Below are 27,970 nucleotides of genomic sequence, written 5' to 3' on the forward strand. Positions count from 1 at the left end.
TCGTTATACCACCACCATCTAGAATGCCATTCAAACAATTACATGTCACTGGTCTACCATGGCATGACCTTGACCGAACAACGTCAGACCACAAATCAGAGATCATCTTTAAACATTTCTCAAAATTCCTGAAAATAATAAATTCAAAATGGGTGCTATGGATTTGCTCTTTCCAGGACTTTGATTGTTTGGGGATAAAATTAATGAAAAACAATTATGCATTGGTTCGTCTTGCTTCATTCACACTAAACATAATACTATACATTGCATCAGCTGCCAAATGGGCTCAGTTCATCAGGAAGTATCACATCCACAATATTGACAAGAAAAACCAGTAGTCAAAACCAACTATGTACAAAATCACAATTTGCAAAGATCGTACCAGTTTGATAAACAAAGTTGAAAAAGCAAAGTACTGAATGGAATACTGTATATGACTGTTGATAAGCCAGATCTTGTGGACCAAGCAAAGCAGTCCTGGTACCAGTGTGCTGAATAGCCACTGGCCCGCTAGCCCGTGGCTAGTAAATATCCAGTCGGGCCAGCAAATCTCCAGAGTCACCGGCCCGACTGGCTAGTGAATTTTCATGGGGTCATTTTGTAAATATATCAGTCCCTCCAACTTGTTAAGTTATAATACACTTTTAAATCATGCAGGATTATGAATTATTTTATGGGGTAGTAACTTTCAGGCATAGCTAGCCCGACTGGCTAGCAAAACTTGGAAGCTATTTCGCACACTGCCTGGTACCTCTGTTGTTCATGTTTAGACCTTCATGCACTGCACACTTTAGGAAATTAAGTTGGTACAGCCAAACCAGATACAAGGCTGTAACTTGATCCTACAGGGAAGACAAAATGATTTTTCTTTTGCTCGTTTCCGTGCATATTTTCAATTTACACTTCCAACAACTCTGATGGTTATAGAGACCTGTGTCAGTGTTTGTGTGAAACTGGAAGAGTCTATTAGCTGATGAAGGTGGAATGGAATGCTGACATCATTGTAAACAACCTTCCTCTATGAAATATAATATGGAAAATTGTGCACACCTCTTTCATTAATTTATCAAACTGGTACATCTAATCTTACAAATATACATTAATACTTATATATGTGATTACACTCATGAAACCCATCACAAAACCCCACACATCAAACATTGTGCGTTAAAACATATCCGATTGTCATCATTTCTATCTAATCAATTGTAAAATGATTGTCAAGTTTCAAATTGTTCATGGTTATTTTGATATTTGCTGACATTACATTCATAAAACATTAAATTACTTTCATTTGCAATATGACAATCATGTTAGAAAATAAATTTGCGATCTATTTGATTTTTCAATAAAGTGTTAAATTTAAGGTGACATTTTTATTCATGTGTAAGGGAAGGACCATTTGATATCCTCGGGGTGGACTGGGACTTTTTGTTAGGCAGAATATTTTCAGTCAACAGTGAAAGAAATACAGTCAGGCCGCGTTAGTCCGGTCCCCGATAATCCGATTCCCGTGCCATCCGAACAGACTCAAGCTGTAACCAATCTTGTTTACTATATAAACACATCAATTGTTGATTCATTAATCTGATGTTTTAGTCTGCGACTCCGAACATCAGTTATCGGTAATGGATTAGCTAATTGTACTTGTTTTTACTTCATTAATCCGGCTGTACATATGACGGCCATATTGCCTAACAATAGCGGGGCTCATTATCGGTAAACTTCAATGGCAATTAATACATTGCGAGATGAACAAGTCATGAGTTTGTGACTTTAATAATTAACAGGTCACACTTTGTGTTAGTTTGATCAAAATCTGTCATAGTGTTTGGTTTTTTTAATATAAATACACACCGAGTCAAAGTGAGATCAGCTGCATTTGACACCTGCCAATCACAATAGAAAGTCCCGCACCTAAGCGTAAGCGCTATGAAATTACTGCCGCACCAAAAAAGCGAAATTTGTAAATTTAAAGAAAAAAATCCTATAGCCAGTTTTGATCTTATCAGTCAAGAATTTGGACAAGAATTTGGACATTCCATCGGCAGAAACATGACACTGCAGTGTGGTGTACTGGACTTGTTTCAACAAACCGTACGTTTCACTATCCGAACATTTTGTATGAAAAACGGCACTGTTCGGATTAATGCGGCCTGACTGTAATTCTTTCCTATTCTCTGAAAAAAGGGGCTAAACAAATAGATGGGACACTCGTAGTAAACAGCCCAGATTCACCTAGTACCTTTTCAGACACTGCCAGATAGGAAGTTCAGTTTGAGGGTAACTGCCCCACAATAATCTGACATTTCCTATAAAACATTGACTCAGACCTGTTTTTCAAGTATAAGCAGAATCAACCCTGCTGAAGTGCATCAAAATACATTGAGGATCAGAGAGCTGGCTTAAATACAGGATGCCCAGTAGCCAGTCAAACATCAAGGTAGAAAAATACTTCAGGTAACTCCAGAAAATAAACTATTAAAATACTTCAACAAATAACAATCAGCTTTCTCTCAATGCCAGCCACCAGATGACCAGATCCAAGGCAAGCCTATGTGTCTATCTAATATAACACAGGAGTTCATTTGTTTCTTGCATATATCATGTAAGGCACTTTCTTATATAAAACTTTAATATTGCTAATTTTTGCTTAGTTTCTTGCTTGTATGTTACAGTTAACTGTTTTCCTCCCACGTCTTATGCACAAGGAATCATTGCTTTTTGGTTTTAAATCATAAACACAAACTGACCAATACGGACAGTACACATGTATGTGGCTAATAAAATAGCAAAGTAGTATTTTCAATATGGCTTCCATGGCAGCCATACTTGTCCACTAATGATCAAAGACAATTGGTTCCCTGGCAATAACTCTCCATAAAGATCAGCTGTACTATGTACCACTAGACTAATGCTTAGTCTCTGAATATATATAATTTTGAAAGTAACAAACAAGCCCATTTAAATTGAAAAGGAGCCCCAGGGAGACCAGAGATTCAGAACCTGAGGAAATCTAGACTTGCTTTATTTAGGGCTTTAGCATTGCAGAGAGGGCTTGGCAGTAGGGAAAATACTATGGTTCAGGGACTGTGAGACAGACTAGATGTACCACACACTATGTTGCTTTGTTGTCTGTAGTTTCATCGAATCAAAGAAGTAAAAATACTTTTTCTTCAGTGGGTGTTTTACTAAGAGAGTTCAACTGAATCCGGAATCCTACGTACTGGATTCAGATTGCCATTGAGACCGAACAGTCAGGTATTACAATTGTGTAGATTAAATCAATGTTGATTGCAGAGGGTGACAGCTTGATACCCGAGACTTTCTAAGGCTTTGGTTCTGCTCCACACTGAAACAATGTGGTGTCACCTTAGGCAATGGCTTTGTTCAAAAGATGCCACTGTTCACCCAGCAGTGAATGGGTACCCGGTAGGATGAAACAGTAACATGAGTGTTGACGCTCTTGAGTCTTAGTAGCTTGAGTTGTTTACTCAGAAAGGAGCTGAGAATTCAATCTGTGTACACCCCAATTCAAATATATATATGGGTCTGACATCATCAGTCTCTAAGCAATCAGTAAGTTTCCCACAGGGTAGAATATCTCTGTCAATATTTGAGTAGCCTGATACCTACTGATACAAGTAGTACAAGCACTGCTGATCAAGTCTTCCTCATCACATCCCTAGCATGCCAATATGAGATCACACAAAGGATCCCTGTAGTCAGATTCCACCATTATGCCAAAAATGTGAATTTAACTTTTGTCCAGGGAGGATTAAAAAACTGGGATCATTACAAAACCTCATAGTCCTAGCGTGACTGGTATAGCTGTCAAACAGAGAGAGTTGGGCTTAATATTACTTTGAACACTACGCATGAGTGAGTATTGTTTTACGTCACTTTTAGCAATATTCCAGCAATATTGTGGCAGGGGACACCAGAAATGGGCTTCACACATTGTACCCATGTGGGGAATCAAACCTGGGTCTTGGCGTGACAAGTGAACGCTTTAACCACTAGGCTACCCCAACGCCCCTTGAACACTATGCACAGCTAATACCTGCATGTGGGCTGGACGAGGGATGAGAGCCACATGAGATGCTGGTAGTAGACCATCACTTACAAACATAAGGCTGACAGGATTGCCATCAGTCATACCATGATCAGTAGATCCAGGCAACTGAAGGGACACAACTCTGCACAACACATTAGGTCATGTTTTAAAAAATAACCTCACACACTTAACTGTCACTTAAACAGTGCCTTCACAAGGCACTTATTAAATTATCTTTCTTCCTCAAGCTGATCTACATCCTTAAAAAATTCCATTCTCTACTCTGTACTCTGAACTCATGGCAGGAAGCGAAAAAATGTCTGTTCTATTGTAGCAAAAATACATATTCACACACTTTACCCCGATATCAAGAGAGCAAACAACTAATGTCTTAAATAATTTGCCGTCACATATAGTCTTGTATCTTTAGTAATTAGTAATTTCTGTATAAGATCTGATTAAAAAATGAGCTTACAGCAGCACTGGTGAGATTCATTAGATGATCATGGTAAAATGCAGATCACATTTGTATAGAACATATTATAAGCAGCATCTAATTCCAGCAGTACCCAAGGATTGGCTTTTTCCAATCAAAGGTTGCCTCGGTCTGCCTGGTCCTGCTCAATGGCTTCAAACAAAGACTTGAAGTTTCCAGCTCCAAATCCCTGAAAAAGAGGGAAGTAATAATTAATTTCTTTCCAGGGATTACAGTGATAACAAAAGACAAGAGGGCGTCTGTTTATCACCCATAATAAATTTTTCAAACTTATTTGGTATGTTAACAGTAATCACCTGCACCTAGATTTTCGGAGCTCTCCTAGTGTTAAGATGTCCGTAAGTGCCATACATTAACATTAACTTACGACTATCTTAGCTCTAAGAGAGCTTCGAAAATCTAGGCCCTGTGTCTTGAGTGAAAATAGGACAGCTAACCAGCTTCAGTAGCAGATTATTTTGTGATTTGATTTGATAATGATGTCATGGTAACAGATGACACAATAGTGGTCTGCAAAGCACTAAGATGCAATTTCACTGTATGCCTAAACTCAGCCAAGCAATATTCACTTTCTTTTTGTCAACTGTAATATTCTGCTGCACTAACGAGTACGGGCCAGAAGCCACCAGCTGATTGTGTCTGGATGTTTTGACCACCCTACCAGGTGCCCATATACACACCTTATGACTATGGATATAAAACAAAAAACACACTACCAACGTTGAATTTTGGTTGTTTGGTTGATCAACCTTTCATAGCGTTGATTCAGCGTTTATCATGCGACCAAAAGAAAGTTAGTCGAGATTCGTTTAGTTGTCAGCGTTGTTTCCAGCGTAAGGAACCAACAAATTGTCAACTAATTGTTTTCCCACAAAACTGTGAAAATTGTATAATTCCGACAATTTGCTTTCAAACACAAGCCAGATGCTGACCTTTTCGATCGCCTCGTTTGGCAATATCGGGACATGCGCACAATTATCGCGTGGCGCAAAAGGCAGCTGATCGTTGTCAGTTCACTTTGTCGAGAAGTTCAACTCAATATCGTTCTATTTTCACCATCTTCACGGCATGCTGGTGTTTATTTGGTAAGTATGTCCTTCATGTATAATGAAAGCGTAGGAATGCCGTTTAAATCTAGCAGTAGCAAGAAACTCAATTAGGGCTCATGTTTTATCTCACAAGGTTACCGGGTATGTCACAGTACATGTTTCTCAAAATTGAGTGGAAGCCCGTGTTTTCCATGAACTTGTTTTGTTATTTTTCAATATATTTGCATGCATATATTTGGCATTTTATTATATAATCGAATAAGATTTCCTTTCGTACCCATCACCTGATTTGAATTTTGCAAATATACATTTTCAAATAATCAATGAAGTACATCAATATAAGGAACCGTTCATAATTAAATATATGGCTCTATGTGGTGGGGTGATGATTGTAAGGGTTGGAGGTGGGGTGGGGTGTCACCCATTTTGTTCAGGGAGCTAAGGGTCAGCATTTTTGTACACACGCACTATGTTTAGAAATTATGGGAAGGGAGAGGGCATCATAGATATTGTACATGACATGCAGGGTGGGCGTCTCTTATTCTGTACATACTCATACACTTTAGGGGTTGTATTTCACATTGTACATAAAAATCAACATCACCCCAAAGCCATACATTATGAGCGATCCCTAAGGTGCTATACAAAATCGATCGGATAGGATTAATCAACATTTTATATTGTATCCCATTATTATGAACATTTGTTTCGGTTTGAATAGATCTATCAGTAAATGATGCATTGAGCATGCCCTGAACCCTGTCAACATATGTATATTATTGGGAGGGGTGGTGGAGAATGGCGTAAGGAAATGCAAGCTAAAAATTTTCACTTTAAAATGTCTTGTGAAAGTCTTTGAAGGATGAAATTGTATATAATTTATTTGAACTTTTATTTATTTACAAAAAGTGTAACTTCACTAATGATTCTTTGATGGGACAATTAACAAAACTGCACCCACAGACTTTCATTCTTACACTTGTTTGGAAGGGATGGTGATAATTCATGTCTCGTAAAGGTTAAAATCTTACATACAAAAGAAGTAATTTTTAATGTAAGGAACATTTAATCATGAAATAAGATTATTTTAATGGAATTTGCAGAAATCATCTTAGAAGACTGGGTGGCAGCAATTTTGTGGATCACATAAAAGGAGCAAGGCTAAGGTAACACGTTTTAACATTTCACTTGTTTCCAAGTATATCCACCACAAAGTTTAAGAGAAAGATGATAATGCTCTTTCATTACCACCTGTTTTGAATATTTGTGATAATGTTTGGTCTTTTTGGTGATAATAGTTGGTCTTTATTTTTCATTTATATATTAAGGTTGATCATTTAAAAGAAAAACTTGACAATGATTTCTCGGAGATGTTCAGTTTAATGAGCACTCCCTTGCTTGGCTTACATTGTTTTTCGCCAGTAAAACAGCTGGATGCAAAGATAGCCTTGTGAGGGAGAGAGAAGTCATACATTTATAGATATATAGAGATGTTTATTGCTGGGAAACACACTCTTCAGGTATTTGGTCAGCTGTGGGAATTTGAATATGATGTTTTATTATTGTCCAAAGGTAGGTTTTTCATTATTTGCAATCTAATATGTGTGCAGGTGAAACATACTGAGATTTTGAAGAGTCCATTATTTAAAGTACAGGTGTTGTTAGATATCAGCATTTTATGTACATGTTCCTTGTTAAGATAATCTGCTCAGGTATATTAGAGAGAAGGTGTATATTTGTAGTGTTTTAAATCAGAGTTATTTTTCTAGTGTATGACCTTACATTTTCAATATGTTTTGCCACCTGTCACCTTTGGTCAAATAGAAGTAGGACTTCCATTTCTTGGAATGAGAGTCAGAGGATGCACTGTTTCCAAGAATTTAAATTATACCAGCTGATGTTTGTTTATTTGAGTACATTTAAGTCTTTTGAGTGTAGATTGAGTTGTAAGATATGTTATTCAATGTCTTATTATTCAGGGTATGATCAATTATTTCACAGCAATGTAGAGTTTAATCTCATTATTTTATTGTTCATGATTCAGAGAAGCATAGTTATGGCCGTCATGAGATAATACCTTTACACATAATTCATTATATGAGAGATTTTCTAAAGCGTTCTATAAGAGATTAAGTGTAAACATTTATGAATTATAAAAAGTTATTTATCTGAGCTCTTTATGAGTGTACAAATGACAAAGAGAGAGAGAGAGTAGATAATAGAATATATTGCATACTTATGAGAGCTCATTATTGTTTTCAGAACTCCATGATCCATACTTCCTTGTGTTTGGGAACAAAATGGTGTTGGAGACCTCCCACAATAGACTTGTTCTTTGACCTGTGAACCACCACCCATTTTGTTTCTTATCATTTAATGTAAAATGGCTTTTTGTTACAATTTATGACTCCTGTTAGCAAAATTGCTACATCAGTTAAACTCCTATTAATTTGAAATAATAATATTTCGAGAATCTCTAAAGAAAACTAAATCTGACAGAATGACAACAAATCTTCCATTGTTTTGCAGGACAATGTCAAACAATTTGATGTCAAGAATGAATGTTGATGGGCAAGCAGCAGGATTTTCTTTTAAGAATACAAAGGTTGTATTCAATCATCTCTGGTAAGTTAATTACCAAGTGCAGCATTTTCATCATGACCATAGCAAATAATATATGACAGTAAAGCATCGTCTAATTCATCCTATCGGTAATTCATAGTCTAATTAAATAATCAACTTGCAATTGAGGATTTTCTTTGAAAATGTTTAAGACAACTTCCATTCCTTCGGTTGAAAATATATTTTGTATTGATGCTGTTCATATGTTCACATGCCAAGTTACAGCAGTGAAATGAACCTTTCAAGTGATTGATTAAACAAATACTTGAATCATTTAAGACAATATATCTTCCATATAACTTATTCATGTATTTAGATATAAAATTTCAGAATGTGTCCTATCTCAAGGGAGATGAGATGGGAATGCATCAGAAACAAATTTCAAGAAAGAGTTAGGAACGCTTTCTGAAGTATCCACCTGACGCCAGGCAGGGAGGTGGCAAAACGAAGAGGAGCTGATAATTGTGTTTTGGAGTTGTAACTGTGTTGAAAAAAATCTGAACTGTGGTATTGAAATTGGTGGCGTAAATGTCACTTTGATGCTATATGCAGATGATATTGTGTTATTAGCACAACAGAGATCACCTACAGACTATGTCATGTGTGATGTTTTACATTATGCATTAAACCCGTTTTCTGTGTGCGTGTGTGTTCATAAAGATTTCATGAAAAGTGACTTGTTTTATGTGCTGTCTTCAGGTATAGTTCCTGGTCATCTTGGATCCCTTTCATGGTGAAAGTAAGTGCATTGTGTTTATTCAGGGTCTGTCTAAGAGCTAAAATTCAGACAAAATGTCTTCTACGGGACAATTTCACCTTTTTCAAGGTAACAATACAACAGTAAATAGTTTTTCTTAATTTGAGAATACTCTTTTCTTCTTACTGGAATTATACGTCAACTGGACATAAAACTTAAATGAACATTATATCAGAATGTGGAATTTGAACCAAGTATTTTATCAGGTAAATATTTTACTGCAATTTTCTGTTTGAACACCGTGTATTGCAGGTAGCTTTTGGGAATTATTTTAGCTGGATGCAGGGAGTTTGGTGCTACTTTATTGTAGTTTAAAGATGAAGTCTTGCGAGTCTATTTACAGGAGCGTATTACCTCCCAGACACAACCACGGAACAACCCATTTCCAAAAGCGTTAATAATATGTCCAGACTTCAACATTGATTCCACGTCAGGATATCGACTATGGATATAAAAAACACACTACCAGGTACCCCTATACCAACCTTGTGACTATGGATATAAAAACACACACTACCAGGTACCCCTATACCAACCTTGTGACTATGGATATAAAACACACTACCAGGTACCCCTATACCAACCTTGTGACTATGGATATAAAAACCACACTACCAGGTACCCTATACCAACCTTGTGACTATGGATATAAAAAAACACACTACCAGGTACCCCTATACCAACCTTGTGACTATGGATATAAAAACACACTACCAGGTACCCCTATACCAACCTTGTGACTATGGATATAAAAAACACACTACCAGGTACCCCTATACCAACCTTGTGACTATGGATATAAAAAAACCAAACACTACCAGGTACCCTATACCAACCTTGTGACTATGGATATAAAAAACACACTACCAGGTACCCCTATACCAACCTTGTGACTATGGATATAAAAAACACACTACCAGGTACCCCTATACCAACCTTGTGACTATGGATATAAAAACCACACTACCAGGTACCCCTATACCAACCTTGTGACTATGGATATAAAAACCACACTACCAGGTACCCCTATACCAACCTTGTGACTATGGATATAAAAACACACACTACCAGGTACCCCTATACCAACCTTGTGACTATGGATATAAAAAAACACACTACCAGGTACCCCTATACCAACCTTGTGACTATGGATATAAAAACCACACTACCAGGTACCCCTATACCAACCTTGTGACTATGGATATAAAAACACACACTACTATACCAGGTACCCCCTATACCAACCTTGTGACTATGGATATAAAACACACTACCAGGTACCCCTATACCAACCTTGTGACTATGGATATAAAAAACACACACCAGGTACCCTATACCAACCTTGTGACTATGGATATAAAAACACACTACCAGGTATATAACAACCTTGTGACTATGGATATAAAAACACACAACCCCCCTTGTGACTATGGATATAAAACACACACTACCAGGTACCCTATACCAACCTTGTGACTATGGATATAAAAACACACTACCAGGTACCCCTATACCAACCTTGTGACTATGGATATAAAAACCACACTACCAGGTACCCCTATACCAACCTTGTGACTATGGATATAAAAACACACTACCAGGTACCCCTATACCAACCTTGTGACTATGGATATAAAAACACACACTACCAGGTACCCCTATACCAACCTTGTGACTATGGATATAAAAACACACTACCAGGGTACCAACCTTGTGACTATGGATATAAAAACCACACACTACCAGGTACCCCTATACCAACCTTGTGACTATGGATATAAAAAACAAACACACACTACCAGGTACCCCTATACCAACCTTGTGACTATGGATATAAAAACACACACTACCAGGTACCCCTATACCAACCTTGTGACTATGGATATAAAAAACACACTACCAGGTACCCCTATACCAACCTTGTGACTATGGATATAAAAAACACACTACCAGGTACCCCTATACCAACCTTGTGACTATGGATATAAAACCACACTACCAGGTACAACTATACACACCTGATGATTGTGTCTCTGGATAACTTCCAGAAACAAAGTGGGCCTGTCTTGCATGAGCTTGGTGAAGATCTGGAGCAGGTAGCCATTGTCATCGTAGTCTATGAGGATGTTCAGACTCTGGAGCTGAAGCAGAAACCAACATGTCATATATTCTTGAAATATTTCAACACAAACAGTTGCTGATTCACGCTGCATCACATCACAGTCAGCTGCACCTCAGTGGTCCAGGCTAGACAAGCCTCAGTCTGCATGGAGAGGACAACACCTCCTTGTAAGGTAGCATCAGGTGAACCCTGACTTTTGACTGCCCATTCAAGTGAGTGAGTGAGTATAGTTTTATGCTGCTTTTAGCAATACCAGAAATGGGCTTCATACATTGTACCCATTTGGGGAATCGAACCCAACCCTTCAGCATGACGAGTGAACGATTTAACCACTAGGCTACCCCATCGCTCCGACTGTCCATTTAAAATACAGGATATGTGGGTCCTTGAGCCAATCAGATGTCAGCGTTGTCAAATAATTCAGCTCCACTCCTGTACCACTGGATACGTAAAGTGGACGCAACTCTTTCAAAAATCAGAAAATCGGATCCAAAATCTCTCTCCAACAGAGAATAAGCACTCGTTCAGACAGAGAAGCTGTTTTCCACATCTGAAAACGTTTTGACCAATACTTTTCATGTTACCTATTGGTTGAACAAAGTGGTCCAGATATTCAAAAATAATCCAAACAATAGTTTTCAAGTTATTGGTTGAACAAACGTCAAAAGTTCAAATTTTTAAATTTCTGTATTTCGTTAAAAAAATAAAATACCATAACCAAATTTCTCCCTTGGAAAAAGAAGGTGGTCCCCAAATTTGGCAACACAACAACCAACAGTTTTCTAGTTTCCATCAGACAGACAGAATTCCTTGATTTAACTAAAAGCTTAGAATATATTGCAATTTATCTGTTTGCGAATAAACATCCAGAACACAACAAAGGTGACGTACTTTGTCAAGATCTTCAATGATCTTCACTTTAGAGTTGGCCAGCTGTTTGCGGAGGTTGGTGTAGTAGGTGTCGGGTACCTGGATGAACTGCATCCCACGGGCTCGCAGGTTGCTGATCTGAAACACACAGGGATTCTGAATAAAACAGTGTGACATACACACATTTATCTACCATTCCAAACTACCGATTAGTGTCGGCAAACTGGAAATAGATCTTTGTAAAGTTCAAAAATGGAATTTCTAAAAGGAATTTTAATACAATTTATGTAATAGTGAGCAAGGTTAGTTTTACTCTGCTTGTAGCAACATTCCAGAAATATCACTGCAGGGAACACAAGAAATGGGCTTAATACATTGTGCCCATGTGGGGAATCAAACCCGGGTTTTCGGCGACACAAGTGAAGGCTTTAACCACTAGGCTACCCCACCGCCCCAGTTATGTAATGCTGTAAATATGTTGCTATAATGTGAAAGTACTTCCTCCTATTTTTGTCTTCCTGTCAGCAAACATAATTTACACAACTATAATTACTTGAACTGAGAAGTTATTATTTCCAATTTGGTCACATCTATTGTCAGTTTATTTGCACATCCAACTTCACTGGAAACAGTTTCTGGATAAAGAGGTTTTTGACACAGATGTTGCCAAACTGAGTCAGCTTGGGATTATGGTTTGTATGATATTCCCAGTATTACACAGCTTTGAAGTAGTTAATTAAATTGTTTGATGTTATCATGTAACACAAATTTTAGTTGAAAATGTAAAACCATGGGGGGGAGTGTTTTAACTAAGCTATGAACCAGCGAAATGCAAGGAATATCAGACTGAAACAGATCACCATGACACGGGTTACAGTGACACAATTCAGTAGCAGCAGTATTACACATGTAACATGACATGTAACTCATGACACGTAACTCATGACACGTAGGGGCGGTGGGGTAGCCTAGTGGTTAAAGCGTTCGCTCGTTATGCCAAAGGCCCAGGTTCTATTCCCCACATGGGTACAATGTGTGAAGCCCAGTTCTGGTGTCCCCCGCTGTGATGTTGCTGGAATATTGTTAAAAGTGGTGTAAAACCAAACTCAGTCACAGTCACTCACTTATGACTTATGACGTAACTCATGACACGTAACTCAGGACACGCAACTCAGGACATGCAACTCAGGACACGCAACTCAGGACACGCAACTCAGGACACGCAACTCAGGACATGCAACTCATGACACGCAACTCAGGACATGCAACTCAGGACATGTGAGACTGGACACCACTTCATCTGGTGGATCACTGAGTTACAACACTAAACATGATATCTGTGTTGGCAGATTTATTCATGTCAATTTTGAGCTTTAAGCCGTCTAAAGTCATCATTAAATGCAAATTAAAAAGACTGTTTTCACAACTGCACTGTAAAAGCAAGGTGTGATAAATCAAATACAAGATCTCTCAACTCACAGTGTTACTATGAGATTAGAATGAGTGAGTGCACTGGGTTTTACAAAGCTTTTAACAATATTCCAGCAATATTACTGCGGGGGACACCAGATATGGGCTGCACACACTGAACCCATGAGGAGATTCAAACTCGGACCTACAGCGTGATAAACAAACTCTGTAAGTATAAGGCTACTCTACTGCCCTTCTATGTGATTGGAAGATAGCTGTAATAATATAGGCAAATATGGCAGGGGTTTATAATTTCAGCCTCAACACGCCATTGCAATCCACAAATCCAAAATGAATCATCTTATCAACAATGTGTTTCACCCCAGAATTCAATCATGAATTTTCTGAATATTCAACAGGAAAAACATTATGTAATTAATGAAACCAGATGATACTCATTAGTGGAGAAACTGTGAAATATTTAGATTCAACACAGTCTCCTAACTTAAGAGGTGTCGTTTAAGAAGTTCAAGATTAGTACACTCATAAAGACCTACTTTTATTCCACTAGCACTAGCCTACCATTATCACACCATGCAGCATGTGATTTTCAGGAAATTTTTGATTTACAGTTTTCAAGAATCTTATTCAGTATTGAAACTAATCAGCTGCATACTGACAACAAACGAGAATCATATAAATCAAATAATTAATTTGGATAAATGATTAAACAAAATAAATAAAACACTTTGTTCCATGAATCCTAATACTATATGATAGATATTAACCTATAAACTCCACTCAGACACAGTATTAGGGCCATGCACTGACCAGTCTTAGTTTTATGCCAAGTTCGAGGCAGGTTAACAAAAAGTACCATATTTTATAGCTAAAATACATGGAATTATCATGAAACAGCCCTCCTATTATCAGAAATTTGCGGGCCACTGCAAATGATATTGGACCGCTCAACCTTAATGACGGGCCACTATCAGTTCTTTTGTCAAGTGACGTCATAGTGGGTGCGTGGGCTTACGGTTCATTCGACATTGGCTTTGGACTGGCAGATATTCTGGGGCAAACAAGTCAAAGCAACCCGAATTCCCGCTTTAAAAAGCGGTAATATTGGCTTTCATGCTGGTGCTAACCTTAACAATTGCACTATAAAAGTTGTTGTTGGACAAAGAACACTGAAAACTGATGTTGTGTCTGACATAGTTTGACATGTTGCAGGCTATGGTCTTGGCAAAGGCCAAGGTCGAATATCATCACATTCTGTTGTGACGTCACTTGAATTGTTTGATGGCATAATTGCATTCGGTCAATCAACCCCGTCAGAAGTTACAGTCAAGTTCCTTCATTGTTTCCTTTTTCTATTCAACACAAAATTCCTATTTTTGAGGGGATTATCATTGGCAGAAGCCCTCGGTCTTTTTCAACTGCTCTCCTTCGTCGGGCAGTTAATGGAAGACCTAAGGCTTCTGCAAATGATAATGCCCTCAAAAATAGCATTACCCTTATATTAACATCATTTGGTTTGATCAAAACTGTGACTTCCCCTGTCCAGTGGAGGCTCTGTCAACTGGAGCACAGGGCTGGCTGCTGTTACCAGGGAAAGACATTTAAGCTCCATCATGCTCTACTACTAGTTTGAACCATATTAATGTGACTGAGCACATCTATAACCCCATGTTATATATTTTTCACTGACAATCACTGCAGACTTCGATATCAGCCTGTTAGATGATGTAGATAAATCCATGAGCATCTACGGTAACAGCAGTACTGACCGTCTGGATGATGTCTGTGGATTTCATGGCGATGTGCTGGACCCCCGCTCCACCGTAGTAGTCGACATATTCCTGTACAATAATTAGCTTGTTTATATGTAAAGTTTGAATTGGGCTTAATGCCACTGTAACATCATAGTCATATCTGAATCCGCAGTTGTCTCCCCTGGACTATTCCTACTCTCTATGTGGTGCCACTGGATTTTGTCTGGTTTAAAACATGTATTCTTTGATAAATAAAAATTCAACCTCCATCATATCTATCAACTTCATAAAGGATATGAATTATGTCACAAACTATAACAAAATAAACTTTGCAATCATGTTTTTGTTTCAAAGTATTTTTTCTGTCCAATATAGATGTGTGTTAAGCACAGTGTGTGGAGTAGGTACCTGAATCTGACTCTTCCTCTTCCCAGGGGCGGGCTCATTGATGGGCATCTTGATGGTCTCCTCGTAGTTGGTGACAACGATGGAGCGGAGGGAGGAGTAGTTGGTGTGGATCTGGGAGTCGTCCACGGACCAGAAGCGGTGGAACATCAGATTCTTCTCATACCTACACAGTAATACACAGTATTTATATCGCGAGGGTCCATGATACATCGATGTATCGCCACAAGAGACGATATATCCCGATACTACTTAAATACTACTTAAAGTTGTAAGGAATATTGCATTAGGAATAGGAAGGGAGTCTCTTTGAAATACTTCTAAATTTAAAAAACCCTGAACCTTATAGGAATTTGTTTGTGTCTGCCATCTTTGTTACATGAACAAAGGAGTTGGTGTATCAGTGAAAGAGTGTGAACATTTTTCAAACTCTGTGAACTGTAAAAGACTTGTCTTTAACTACTTGAAACATGTTTTAGTTGTTTGACAAATAACACCATTTATTAACAGCTATGAATGATATCTTAGCTTTGTTAAGAAAGAGAAGATAAAATTTAGAAAGCATACTTAAGAGGGTTTTTTCCCAGTGATTCTGGTATAACTTACATTGAATTGCCTGTGAAAGCATTGATGCAGAAACACAACTTTCCAAGGGAAACCTAGATCAAGGTATACTGAATATGTTTGATTGTACTTTCTTAAGCATCAAATGCTGAAACTTTATTACATGAACAGCCCTTTAAGTGTGTGTGAATGTAACACATATCCTGCTGTATAACAAATAAAGATTACCCCAGGTAAGTTTCTGTATACAGAAATGTACCTTACACAAAGTCAAAATACAGGAATATAATTGGTGCCCTGCATGGCGGATGAGTCAACATTCCATAACCCAAAACAGAAACCGTATGTAGTTGTTCACGTTCGGCTGAATGCGAGTGGTACTGTGCACAGTGAAATATCCGTTACTGTCTATGGTTGTTTCTTTTAAAACGCAATGAAATGCATCTAATACATCAGTATGACATTTAAGATCAAGGAAACAACACAGTGCGGAATGGAATCGTACGTTTCTGTACTTACATATTTTCACCGTCATAAAGAGGTCCTACAAGCTACTACTCTGACTGGCCCCCACCTATGTTTGTCATTTCTCTATACAGAAACATATCCTAGCCAAATCAAAATACAGAAACGCATACGATTCCATTCCGCACTGTGTTGTTTCCTTGATCTTAACTGTCATACTGATGTATTAGATGCATTTCATTGCGTTTTAAAAGAATTACATAGATCACTGGATTATCTGGTCCAGACTCGAGTATTTGCAGATCACTCCCATGTAGCTGAATATTGCTGTGTGTGACGTTAATCGACAAACAAACCCATCTGACCTACCATTCAGCCACATTGGTCATGGTGCTGTCCGGTTGGTTCCCCACGATATGATCAATAATCTGCAGGTCAATTTTAGGACTGAAACAGATGACATGAGACATGATTGTTATCTGGTAACTCATCCAAAGGAGGTCTTGTACAGTGAATCCACAACCAAATCTAACTGGGTGCCGTTGTACAAAACAACCTTAGAGCTAAGGCTACCTTAAGTCTATGTTAAAGTATGGGAGTTACGGTCACCTTAGCGCTAAGATCGCTTTGTACAACGGCACCCTGGTCAGTCTAAATGAAGGGTGACACATGTCTAAAGCAATTTGGCTGAATTTTTTGCCTTATTTTAACTTTTTATTTTTGACAAAAGAAACCAACAAAATACACCAATATGCTTTCGGTGGTATGCCCTTGTGGTAGTACACCCTCATAAAATAACATGGTATATCAAATATCAAAACCAATAAAATGTCACAGTCTTTATCGTGCATATTTGGTACAGGTCAATTAACATCAGTTTTGAGATACAGAAATCAGGGGTAATGATGTGAATGTGGTGCAAATTCATACAGTGACTTTAGAAGCCTTGATGCTGATTGTCTGATCTTAAAGTTCACCTGAAGTAATCTTCTACGCATGGGTCCTATCTCACTGAGTGGTATTGTATCAGAAATTCAGAAGCAGATATGACTTGAGCTAGCTTGATTGTTTACTTACAGGAGCGAGGTGAGTGGATCGCCGTTAGAGACAGGCCTGTAGCCAGGGAGGAAGGGGCCCTTGTAGTCGGACCTGTCGATCAGTGTATGAGTCGTGTCCCCATACGTCTGGATCAGTGCCATTCTCAGAGTTCCATTCTCATCACTCTCCTCCCAGGGTTCTTTCACCACCATGGCACCACGCTGCACAGCTCTCTGGGGGAAAAATATAATTGTTTACAAGGAAAAGAACAAGATCAGCCCTCCTGTCTCCACTGTCAACAGTTACACGATCTAGATATATACAACAGCTGTCAATCGGTAGAACGATAATTCCACGTACTGTTCATATGAAGCAGCCATTGTGAACAACCGATCCCCTAACTGATAGCTCAAAATACATATGTCTGAATCATGACTGTCCGAGATCAGCTGAGTTGTGTAATATGTCACTGTAACATAACAGCAAGTTAATGACATAATACAGCAATATAATCAATATTACAGCTGTATTACACTATAACCTCTGAGTACTACAGCTAGGTGTACAAGTTTACAACAGCCTCAAAGGTCAACCAAGTGGTTGATAGCATTAACACCATACCAGATGGTATGATGACATCCTTACTAAAGAAGATGACCCGACCCCCTTTTCAAAATGCAAAGCTTTCATAGAAAGGACCTATCCCACACGGACAGGTTTACATGAAACATTAGCTTCATATTGCAATAGTTACAATAATGTGCATATCTATAACATTTCACATGCAATCTCGTCAAAGAATCAGAATTTGTTCATTCTCAGCTCCCTGGGAAGTACACTCCCCAAGCTGCCTGTGAGGTGTTTGAAGGTTGAGTCACATTAAAGCTACATCCTACCAGGTACCTATTCACTGAGCAACCTGAGGCACAGTGTGTTATAACACCTGTAGGGCAGGCCCCATGAAAATTCTGGTCAGTGACTGTGGAGATTTACTGGCCTGACTGGATTTTTACTAGCCACAGTCTAGTGGGCCAGTGGCTATTTCGAACACCGGTCCCAAACCCTAGAGATTCAGGAGTAAAGCTGCCGAGCCCCCCAGGTGGTCAGGCGCTGGTTTGGTTGACACAGGTCATCACATCCCAAGTTGCGTAGATCGATGCTCATGCTGTTGATCACTATATTGTCTGGTCCAGACTCGATTATTTGCAGACCACCGTCATATAGCTGGAATATTGCTGAGTGCCATGTTAAACAACAAACCAACCAGCCAACATAGGACTATATAGAATAACTTGATGATAAAGATAACAGAATGAGCATGTCTGCCACCTCAGATTGGTTTGAAACTGCTTGGATTATTTCACTGTATGTGGATATTTTTTCTTGACAAGGAATGCAGAATATCGGTTATGCATATTGCATCTATTATATATTGTACTGATTAATATTTTTCAGAATAATGTTGACTCAGTTATTTTTTCTATCCTTGGCTAGCAGTTGGTGCCAAAGTATACCTTGGTGATATCATATATAGGTCAGGGCTGACAACCTGAATGACAATTATTAATGACTTCTTGTACATTCATGTGCAATGTTGATAAACGATTTATTCCCGGAGTGCCCCTTCCCACAGTGGCCCCTGAGGTTTCACGCCTTGTTAACGACCCTTCCCAGAGCGGCCCCTGAACACTTATGTGTTCCCACTCTGGCCTCTCTTAATCCAATCAGCTTAATTACCAACTGTGTTGGACTAATTAGGGAGGCGTGATGCTTTGAAAGAGCTCAAACCCAAAACCAACAAACCAAAAAGTGTTTTATGCTACATTTACATTATTCATGGCTTTACATTACATATCAATACATCCTCACTTTGAGAGGGGAGCAACAAGTCAATATAAAAGTCATATCACACGTCAAAAACACATGTTCAGTTGAGCAATGACCCACAAGCTAACAAATAGGAAGCCATGTCCCTCTTGCACATCATACATTCAAGTCCAAGCTGGCAAGTCCGATTGTTCACCCCTGCAACACCTCGACGTTTAGCTGGTTCATGTCCACCTTCATGTTGGAGAAGATATACCAAGAGGTTTGAGTGTTTTTCTTTAAAGATTAGGATCAATTCATAAATGTTCAGTTGTGGTTTCAATGCCTGTTTAGAAAGTCGGCCGTTGTATCCCTCGCAGCTGTTGTTTGTTCTGGGAATCTCATGATGGAAGTGGCACCAAACAGAGATGGGATAATGTCCTGAGATCCATGTGTCTCTAAAGTACTTGTAGCACTGAGGGAGATCAGCAGTAAATGAAACGACCAGGTCATATCTGGATTATTACTACTGTCTCTACTCACAGTATAGGTTAGCGTCACTGCTTTCCACAGTAGAGAATTACTACTGTCAAACCCAAAACCAACACTGTCTTCTACCAAAAGTGTTTTATGCTACTATTTAGCATTATTCTACTGCCCCTACTCACAGTAAAGGACAGTTGGCAGATTATTACATTCACAGTATCATTATTACATCCTCAGTAGCTTTGAGTCTTCTACTCCGGGTAGCATTACAAGTCAATATAAGCAGATTATTCATATCACCACGTCAGAATTACCATGTTCAGTTGAGATTATTACTAATGACCCACAAGCAGATTAACAAATACAGTAGCCATGTCCCTCTTCTCACATCATACATTTCAAGTCTTTCAAGCAGTAAATTATTACGATTGTCTTCACTCCCTGCAACACCTCGGCGTTTAGCTGGTTACTCATGTCCACCTTCACCCACGAGTTGGAGATTATTACTATGTCTTCTACCAAGAGGTTTGACTACTGTTTTTCTTTACAGTAGATTAGGATCAATTCATAAATGTTCAGTTGTGGTTTCAATGCCCGTTTAGAAAGTCGGTTGTTGTATCCCTCGCAGTGGGTGTTGTTTGTTCTGGGAATCTCATGACGGAAGTGGCACCAAACAGAGATGGGATAATGTCCAAATCCATGTGTCTCTAAAGTACTTGTAGCACTGAGGGAGATCAGCAGTAAATGAAACGACCAGGTCATATCCTGCTGAGACTTGTGATACTGGCAAGAAGGCAAGTCCAATAAACATCCGAAACCAGCGCCGAACATTGTCTGTAGATATCTGTGGGATGGTGGCTCCTCTCAGGCTCTTTTCTTCATAGAAGTTGTGATGACATGGGCAGCAGTCATTCCTGTATCTGACTGATGGGTGTGGCCCTTCTCTCTTCTATGAAGACAACCATCAACATCAGTAGTGATAGCTGCCTGACAACTTGTCTGACGACAACGCCACGCTACTGTGCCATTCTTGCTTTCCTTCTTCTTGTTATACCTGAAGCCCTCCATCAAAATATCAAGTCCATTTTGTCTACCAGGAACAATCTATCCCTTCAGAGCCATGGCTCTTCTACTCACAGTAGCAGATTATTACTACTGTCTTCTACTCACAGTAGTAGATCAACTCTTTGTTTTGACAACTAACAAGTTGTCCCACACTGGCCCCCACGTTCACACCTTAACGAGTTGTCCCGTAGTGGCCCCTGAAGTTGGTTGTTACGTAATAGACAGGGGGCCACTCTGGTATTTTGACATGCATTCGGAAAACTTCGTAACACTCGGAAATATTCGGATATTTCCGTTTTTCACACCGGAAGGTATGCGTTTGTTGTAAAATGGCGAATGTAAAGGTGTGGTGATGATGGTGATGAAGATGTTGATGATTGGGGCAATTGTGGTAACAGTGGTGGGAATGATCGTGGTGAAAATTACATTTAAATGGATTGTTAAGTTCAATTTGAAGTTGTGTTCTCAATTGTGGTTCAAGTGTTTCGCAATGCTTTGAATCGGAATGTTTTAAATATTTACGTATTCAATTCAATGACCAGTGATCTCTGATATGTCCTGACCAGGTCAAGTTGTTGTCTAAAATCTTAGGGCATTCTTGAGAGTGGAGAAACTAGTTCAAACTAGCAATAATTGAGGTTAAATTATTCTTTTCCTTGTTCCATTGGTGACAAACATTATTGACATTTTTATTTTGTCATGATTAAAGGTTTTTATTAAAGCTTAATTAAGCATAGTGAATTTGTTGTGTTTTTTCTCTATAAATCAAGTATAAACTCGATTATAAGTACAGAAATTGGCTTCACACATTGTACCCATGTGGGGAATCGAACCCGGATCTTCGGCATGATGGGCTAACGCCTTAACCACTAGGCTACCCCACCGCCCCAGACCATAGAAGAAGGTTCATTTCCATAACCCACCTTAAAGATGGCATCAAGATCTTCCACTTCAAAAGCAACATCCTTGACACCGTCTCCATGTTTCACTAAATGGTCACCAAACTCTAAAACACACACAAGCAATCACGACAACCTGTAACATGTAATCAGTCAGGGACTACAACCTGTAACATGTAATCAGTCAGGGATTACAACCTGTAACATGTAATCAGTCAGGGACTACAACCTGCAACATGTAATCAGTCAGGGACTACAACCTGTAACATGTAATCAGTCATACAACCTGTAACATGTAATCAGTCAGGGACTACAACCTGCAACATGTAATCAGTCAGGGTCTACAACCTGGGAGTCTACAACCTGTAACATGTAATCAGTCAGGGACTACAACCTGTAACATGTAATCAGTCAGGGACTACAACCTGTAACCAGTGTACAACCTGTGACATGTAATCAGTCAGGGACTACAACCTGTAACATGTAATGTAATCATGTAATCAGTCAGGGACTACAACCTGTAACATGTAATCAGTCAGGGAGTCAGGGACTACAAACCTGTACAAACATGTAATCAGTCAGGGACTACAACCTGTAACATGTAATCAGTCAGGGATTACAACAACCTGTGACCATGTAACATGTAATGTAATCAGTCAGTCATGTAATCAGGGACTACAACCTGTAACATGTAATCAGTCAGGGACTACAACCTGTAACATGTAATCAGTCAGGGACTACAACCTGTAACATGTAATCAGTCAGGGACTACAACCTGTAACATGTAATCAGTCAGGGACCACAACCTGTAACATGTAATCAGCCGCTTAAAATTGTGATAGCCAGGCAGTTAGATCTGTTTTAATTTACAGGTATCAAAAGAAATAAATTACCTCTGTCAAAAATACACTAGGTTCATCTTAACTATACCACGGTACAAAGCCAAAATAATCACAAACTGTTTAGATATTGGAAATATGATAAGTTATGTCCCATTGATTCAGACTAATATTCTCCGCCGATTGAAAGGGCCCATTCAGGGACCAGTGGCCTGTTGACCACCCCTGGTATTGGAGCAACTCCCAAGATTACCTTTCGGCTTGTTAGGTTCCAACATGGACTGGAATACAAATATGATCTGAAATGAAAGATGGAGAGAAACAATGAAAAAGAAATAAACAATCTATTTTCAAGGCCGGACTAATGTAAACCATATATTACAGATGCGTCCTATCTATACTTTTCTAAATCATCCACCAACCACAAATATTCAAATGTTGAAACCGTATCCCCTCAGTCACTCCACCCGTATCCAGGGATGAGAATGAAGTTTTGAGAAAAACTTTGAAAACTAGCCGGGGGCCAAATGAGGCCAAATTATCACGGATTTAGACGATTCACAAAAATTACCCTTGGCCTAATGAAATTCCCCGAATTCCGTGGATCGCGGAAAATTCTCATCCTGTTTATCCCCTCACTCACTCTACCAGTCTCCCCAATGACCCCTTACCTTATTCTGTTTGATTGCGTGTGCCGCGATGTCTCTGTTGCCTGTCTCCAGTCCCATGTACATGAACGGCTCAAAGCCCATGCGAGCACAATAGAAGGATGCTGCCTTGAAACCAAAATATGCAGAATATATTACTTAAGCTAAATATTTGTGTCAACTGCTTCCACAGCTCAATACCTAGCCCTGACCCTTTCCCTAACACCAACATGTAGACGATTGAATTATGTCCCTTGTTTAGTGCAGGATACTCAGAGTCACTTGTCTGATGGTCTGCTACATGTCAAAATGTTTAGGGACTAGTTTATTACAAATACTCTACTTGTCCTGAATGAGCGGTGGACTAGATGGATCTGGGAAATGGTGTCTGTCCCTGGTATATACATTATATTCAATCACATATGACTTTGGGTAGAAAAACCTGGAGATGTATATTTGGGTGTTCACAATATGCAATGCAACATAGTGTAACAGTACTCTGATCATCGGGTTACTGCTCATAATCCTCAACACTCATCTGCTCGAACCCAGATTTCAATATTTACGACCCGTGAAGATCCGGGTTAGAATTGATGTTCGGTAACCCATGCTTGTCGTAAGAGGCAACTAACGGGATCGGGTGGTCATGCCTCGCTGACTTGGTTGACACATGTCATCGAATTCCAATTGCGTAGATCGAATCCCATGGTGTTGGTCCTGGGATTGTCTGGTCCAGGCTCGATTATTTACAGACTGCCGCCATATAGTTGGAATATTGCTGAGTGTGGCATAAAACTAAACTCACTTACTCATTATTTACAAGGCACTGTGGTAGCCTACAGTCCATTTGATTTCATTTGAGACCGATGGATTGCTCACTGACACAAAAGCTAACAATTCCAACAAAACCAAATTTTGCACAGTCGCATCCTACCAGCAAGTGGACCCCTTGTAAAAATAGCAAAATGTGACAATAAAATAATTATTGTTTGTTAAACAAATTTTTATTAGGGTGCCCAAACTTATGAGACAAATCATCAGAGTTGGTCTGTTAATTTTTTTGTGACTGTGCGAAATTTGGTTTTGTTGCAATTATTATATTTTGTGCTAGTGAGCAATTCATCGGTCTCAAATGAGTGAGTGAGTGAGTTTAGTTTAGTTTTACGCCGCACTCAGCAATATTCCAGCTATATGGCGGCAATCTGTAAATAATTGAGTCTGGACCAGACAATCCAGTGATCAACAGCATGAGCATCGATCTGCCCAATTGGGAACCAATGACATGTGTCAACCAAGTCAGCGAGCCTGACCACCCGATCCCATTAGTCGCCTCTTATGACAAGCATAGTCGCCTTTTGTTGCAAGCATGGGTTGCTGAAGATCTATTCTACCCCAGATCTTCACGGGTCGTCTCAAATGAAATCAAACTGACTGTAGTTGTTGAATCATTGAGTGGCGACACACAATACTCTGGTAACCTGTGTACAATGTGTTAAGCCCATAGCTGGTGTGCCCTGTCATGATAATGGTGCAATATTGGTTACAGCTGCTACCTACTACCAATAAATCAACTTTAGTAAACACATCAAGCACCATATTTGTTGAGTTACCATGGTAACCAAATACTTGTTGGCTAAAAAAAAGACTGAATTATTTACCGACTGATATCACATAACAGGAATATTGCTGTGTGGGGAAAAAAAGGAAAACAAGGAAACAATGACATAAACAAACACATGGCTTCCATTGTTGGAAGTTCATTGGATTAAAATACTGATGTTATGACTAGAAAAAGATTACAACACATTAGTGGTGTTCCGATGATCGAAATAAGCGAAAATCGATCGAACATCGATCGAAAGAAGGATTAAAAATGATTATTGATTGTAAAAAACACATCTTTGATGAATCGAAATTGTGTTGTTTTAGTTTAACACACTTGGAATGAAGTAAACTAACCATTAAATTTGACGAATATTCACGAACAAACATGTGCGCTCAACAGCGTAAAGCTATTGGCATTGTAAATTTTTAACCTCTTTTATTATTTAATTACAATTCCCATGTCTTTCTTGTCTGCATGCATTTCATTGCATGACAGTATTAGTTATAAAACAAACATTGATTAGAAAAAAATCTGGGGAAAAACTTTAAGATTGGTGATTACATTAAAAACTATATATTTCGATTATAATCGATAATCATTCACCATAAGTCCTTCGATAATCAATAGTGGATTTGGTTTCTGATTCCCATCACTTTAAGACATAAATGAAGATCTGGTGATGATTAAGCATGTCATCCACTTTTATCTTTTTAAGCATTCTTCTTGTTGGAACACTTTAACCTCAAAAGGCACACACAGACATTTGTCTCGTCTGAGTGAGTGGGTGGGCGAGTGGGTGAGTCGGTGAGTAGGTGAGTTTAGTTTTACTCTGCTTTTAGCAATACTCCAGCAACATGAGGGCAGGGACACCAGAAATGGTTATCTCCCAAAACTAGACACCCATATCTTAGACACCAATGAGGGAGATTAACTAAGACAACACCCATGGCTGAAATGGAACATTCCTAATTGGTGCTCCCTGCTTAGTGGGCCTAGCTTGTATTGATCAACAAGTGATATCAACTCTACAAGAGGGATTAAGTTTGAAGATACATGTACATTGCTAAAGTTCAAATATTAAATCTGTGGAAGCTGGCGTGCCCCAAGGTTCCGTTTTAGGACCTCTTCTGTTCTGTACTAATGGACTTGAGAAATGGTCATGATAAATAAGTAGATTAAATATATTTTTGTTATTGATGTGATGATCTCGGTGTATGATTACCAAACTGACATAGTACTATCTTTATTGTTTATTTATTGTGCATGTTGAACTCAATTAATATTCTGTATCAAGATAAAAAAAATTCTTATTGATTTTACTGGACTGATCCATTATAACAATAGGTATCAGCTTGAGGATTAGTTGTGCACTCAACCAGAAATGTTGTTGTTTTAAGGTGTCTAAGATATGAGTGTCTAAGTTTTGGGGAGGTTACCCCAGAAATAGGCTCCACACATTGTACCCATGTGGGGAGTTGACCCCGGTTGTTCGGCATGACAAGGAAATGCTTTTAATCACTAGGCTACCCAACCACCCCTCATCTGAGGTGACCATAAATATCAGATTTCCATTACCCAAAGCATGCAAGCAAAGAAATTCCCAATGTTTGGAACATTCCAGAAATATCCAGAATGGGCACCAAGTTGGATTGATGCACATTGTACTCTGATGAGAAGGGTAACACTTCTGGGTGAAGGTCTGTTTGTCCACAACACATTTATACAACATTTAGTAGCCTGTTATTTACCACCTTCATGAAACTCATTAATAAGTTGTGGATCAACAAACTGGCAATTATGTAATCTGGACAGATTTTGGAATTAAACCTATGATGATTTGACTGACCCTTTAATCATACTATAATTATACCTTCAAGTATCAGTACTGTTATGTCATCACCAAAAAGTTCCAATGCCATTGTCTACAGTCTTAAAAGAATTTATGTGCATGTAAAATAGTGTAGTTTGGGACAGTTCATAATTTATGGCTAGGAGGGGGTGATGATGATTATCATGGAGAATCATGTACAATGTGAATGACAACCCACCGGCCTTATATCGTAAATTTATTACACAGTCGTCGAATTAGACTCTAAATATATATACAGTATGCTAGCTTTCAAGAAATATATCCTAGTATAGGTGCTGTTACATCATACATTTAACACTCGGACCCTTAAAATTTGACCTCTATACCTTGGCAAGCTATAATTATTATATTGACCTGTCCCTTTAACGAGAACAATCACCACCATTCGCCCGTATAAAACGTGGCTTGGCAAGGGCCCGAAAATCGACTAACACGGTCGTACCGATGACGCAATATTTACATCAGCCGCTTCGCATATTGTAACTCGCAACCCCTCGTATGGACTTAATGGACTCGCCCATTTGTGCCTCGATCGCACTTATCAACACAACTCAATCGATCGATGACACTTGTCAATCAACAAACATATCTTAGCTAAATAAAACACGCACCTGTTTAGCGTTGCCAACCCAGAATGTGACATGGTCGAAGGTGACAAATCGCCCCGACTCTGGCTGAAAATACAAACATATTGAGGACACGTGGGTTAGGTCAAGGTCGAAGTAATCTGACATGGAAATGCGACTGATGTTCGGGAAGACTACAAACGTGACACTTACCTTAGGACCTTTATCTGTGTATGTTGTCTGAAAAGAGTAAAAGATCAAGTTGTAAAAGTATATTTAGAGAATATCTCAGTCGAAAATCGAAGTAAATCAAGGTGTTGTAGGGGCTTACCATCCTGACTTGCGATGTTGTGCGAAATGACGGAGAGGCTATGTAATACCTTATCTGATTGGACAAATTGGTACAGGTGTTATCCAATGAAAATGTAGAATTGGGATCACGCCTCCAAAATTGGCCAATATCTACATCGTTTACACTCACAGAGAAATACTCCCCCGGAAGAGACAATAATTGTTTCTGAGGGGTGTAATGTCTGAAAATGAATCACAATAATGA

The 27,970-nt window shown here is 38.9% G+C and overlaps 1 protein-coding gene across 1 annotated transcript; it reads right to left on the minus strand.

Annotated features, from left to right (window-relative positions):
• Positions 1 to 27,779, minus strand: LOC124271463 (4-hydroxyphenylpyruvate dioxygenase-like). The gene is made up of 13 exons (XM_046706620.1): positions 27,746 to 27,779; positions 27,628 to 27,654; positions 27,460 to 27,522; positions 23,397 to 23,501; positions 22,979 to 23,024; positions 21,911 to 21,993; positions 17,670 to 17,863; positions 16,962 to 17,039; positions 15,567 to 15,729; positions 15,174 to 15,245; positions 11,995 to 12,111; positions 11,000 to 11,122; positions 1 to 4,722 (listed from the first exon to the last, which is right to left on the minus strand). The coding sequence occupies exons 1-13, from the start codon at positions 27,746 to 27,748 to the stop codon at positions 4,648 to 4,650; spliced, it is 1,149 nt and encodes a 382-aa protein (XP_046562576.1). The 5' UTR covers positions 27,749 to 27,779; the 3' UTR covers positions 1 to 4,647.
• Between the last annotated feature and the right edge of the window lie 191 nt (positions 27,780 to 27,970).

This window comes from Haliotis rubra, unplaced genomic scaffold, assembly GCF_003918875.1.
Source record: "Haliotis rubra isolate DU_JTF1 unplaced genomic scaffold, ASM391887v1 Scf160, whole genome shotgun sequence".
In the NCBI taxonomy this organism is placed as follows: Eukaryota; Metazoa; Mollusca; class Gastropoda; order Lepetellida; family Haliotidae; genus Haliotis; species Haliotis rubra.

Coding starts and splice junctions, on each gene's coding strand:
- LOC124271463 (XM_046706620.1), bottom strand. Junction 21,994..22,978: donor GGAACCTAACAAGCCGAAAG/GTAATCTTGGGA, acceptor TGTGTGTTTTAG/AGTTTGGTGACCATTTAGTG. Junction 4,723..10,999: donor TCCAGAGACACAATCATCAG/GTGTGTATAGTT, acceptor CCTCTTTTTCAG/GGATTTGGAGCTGGAAACTT.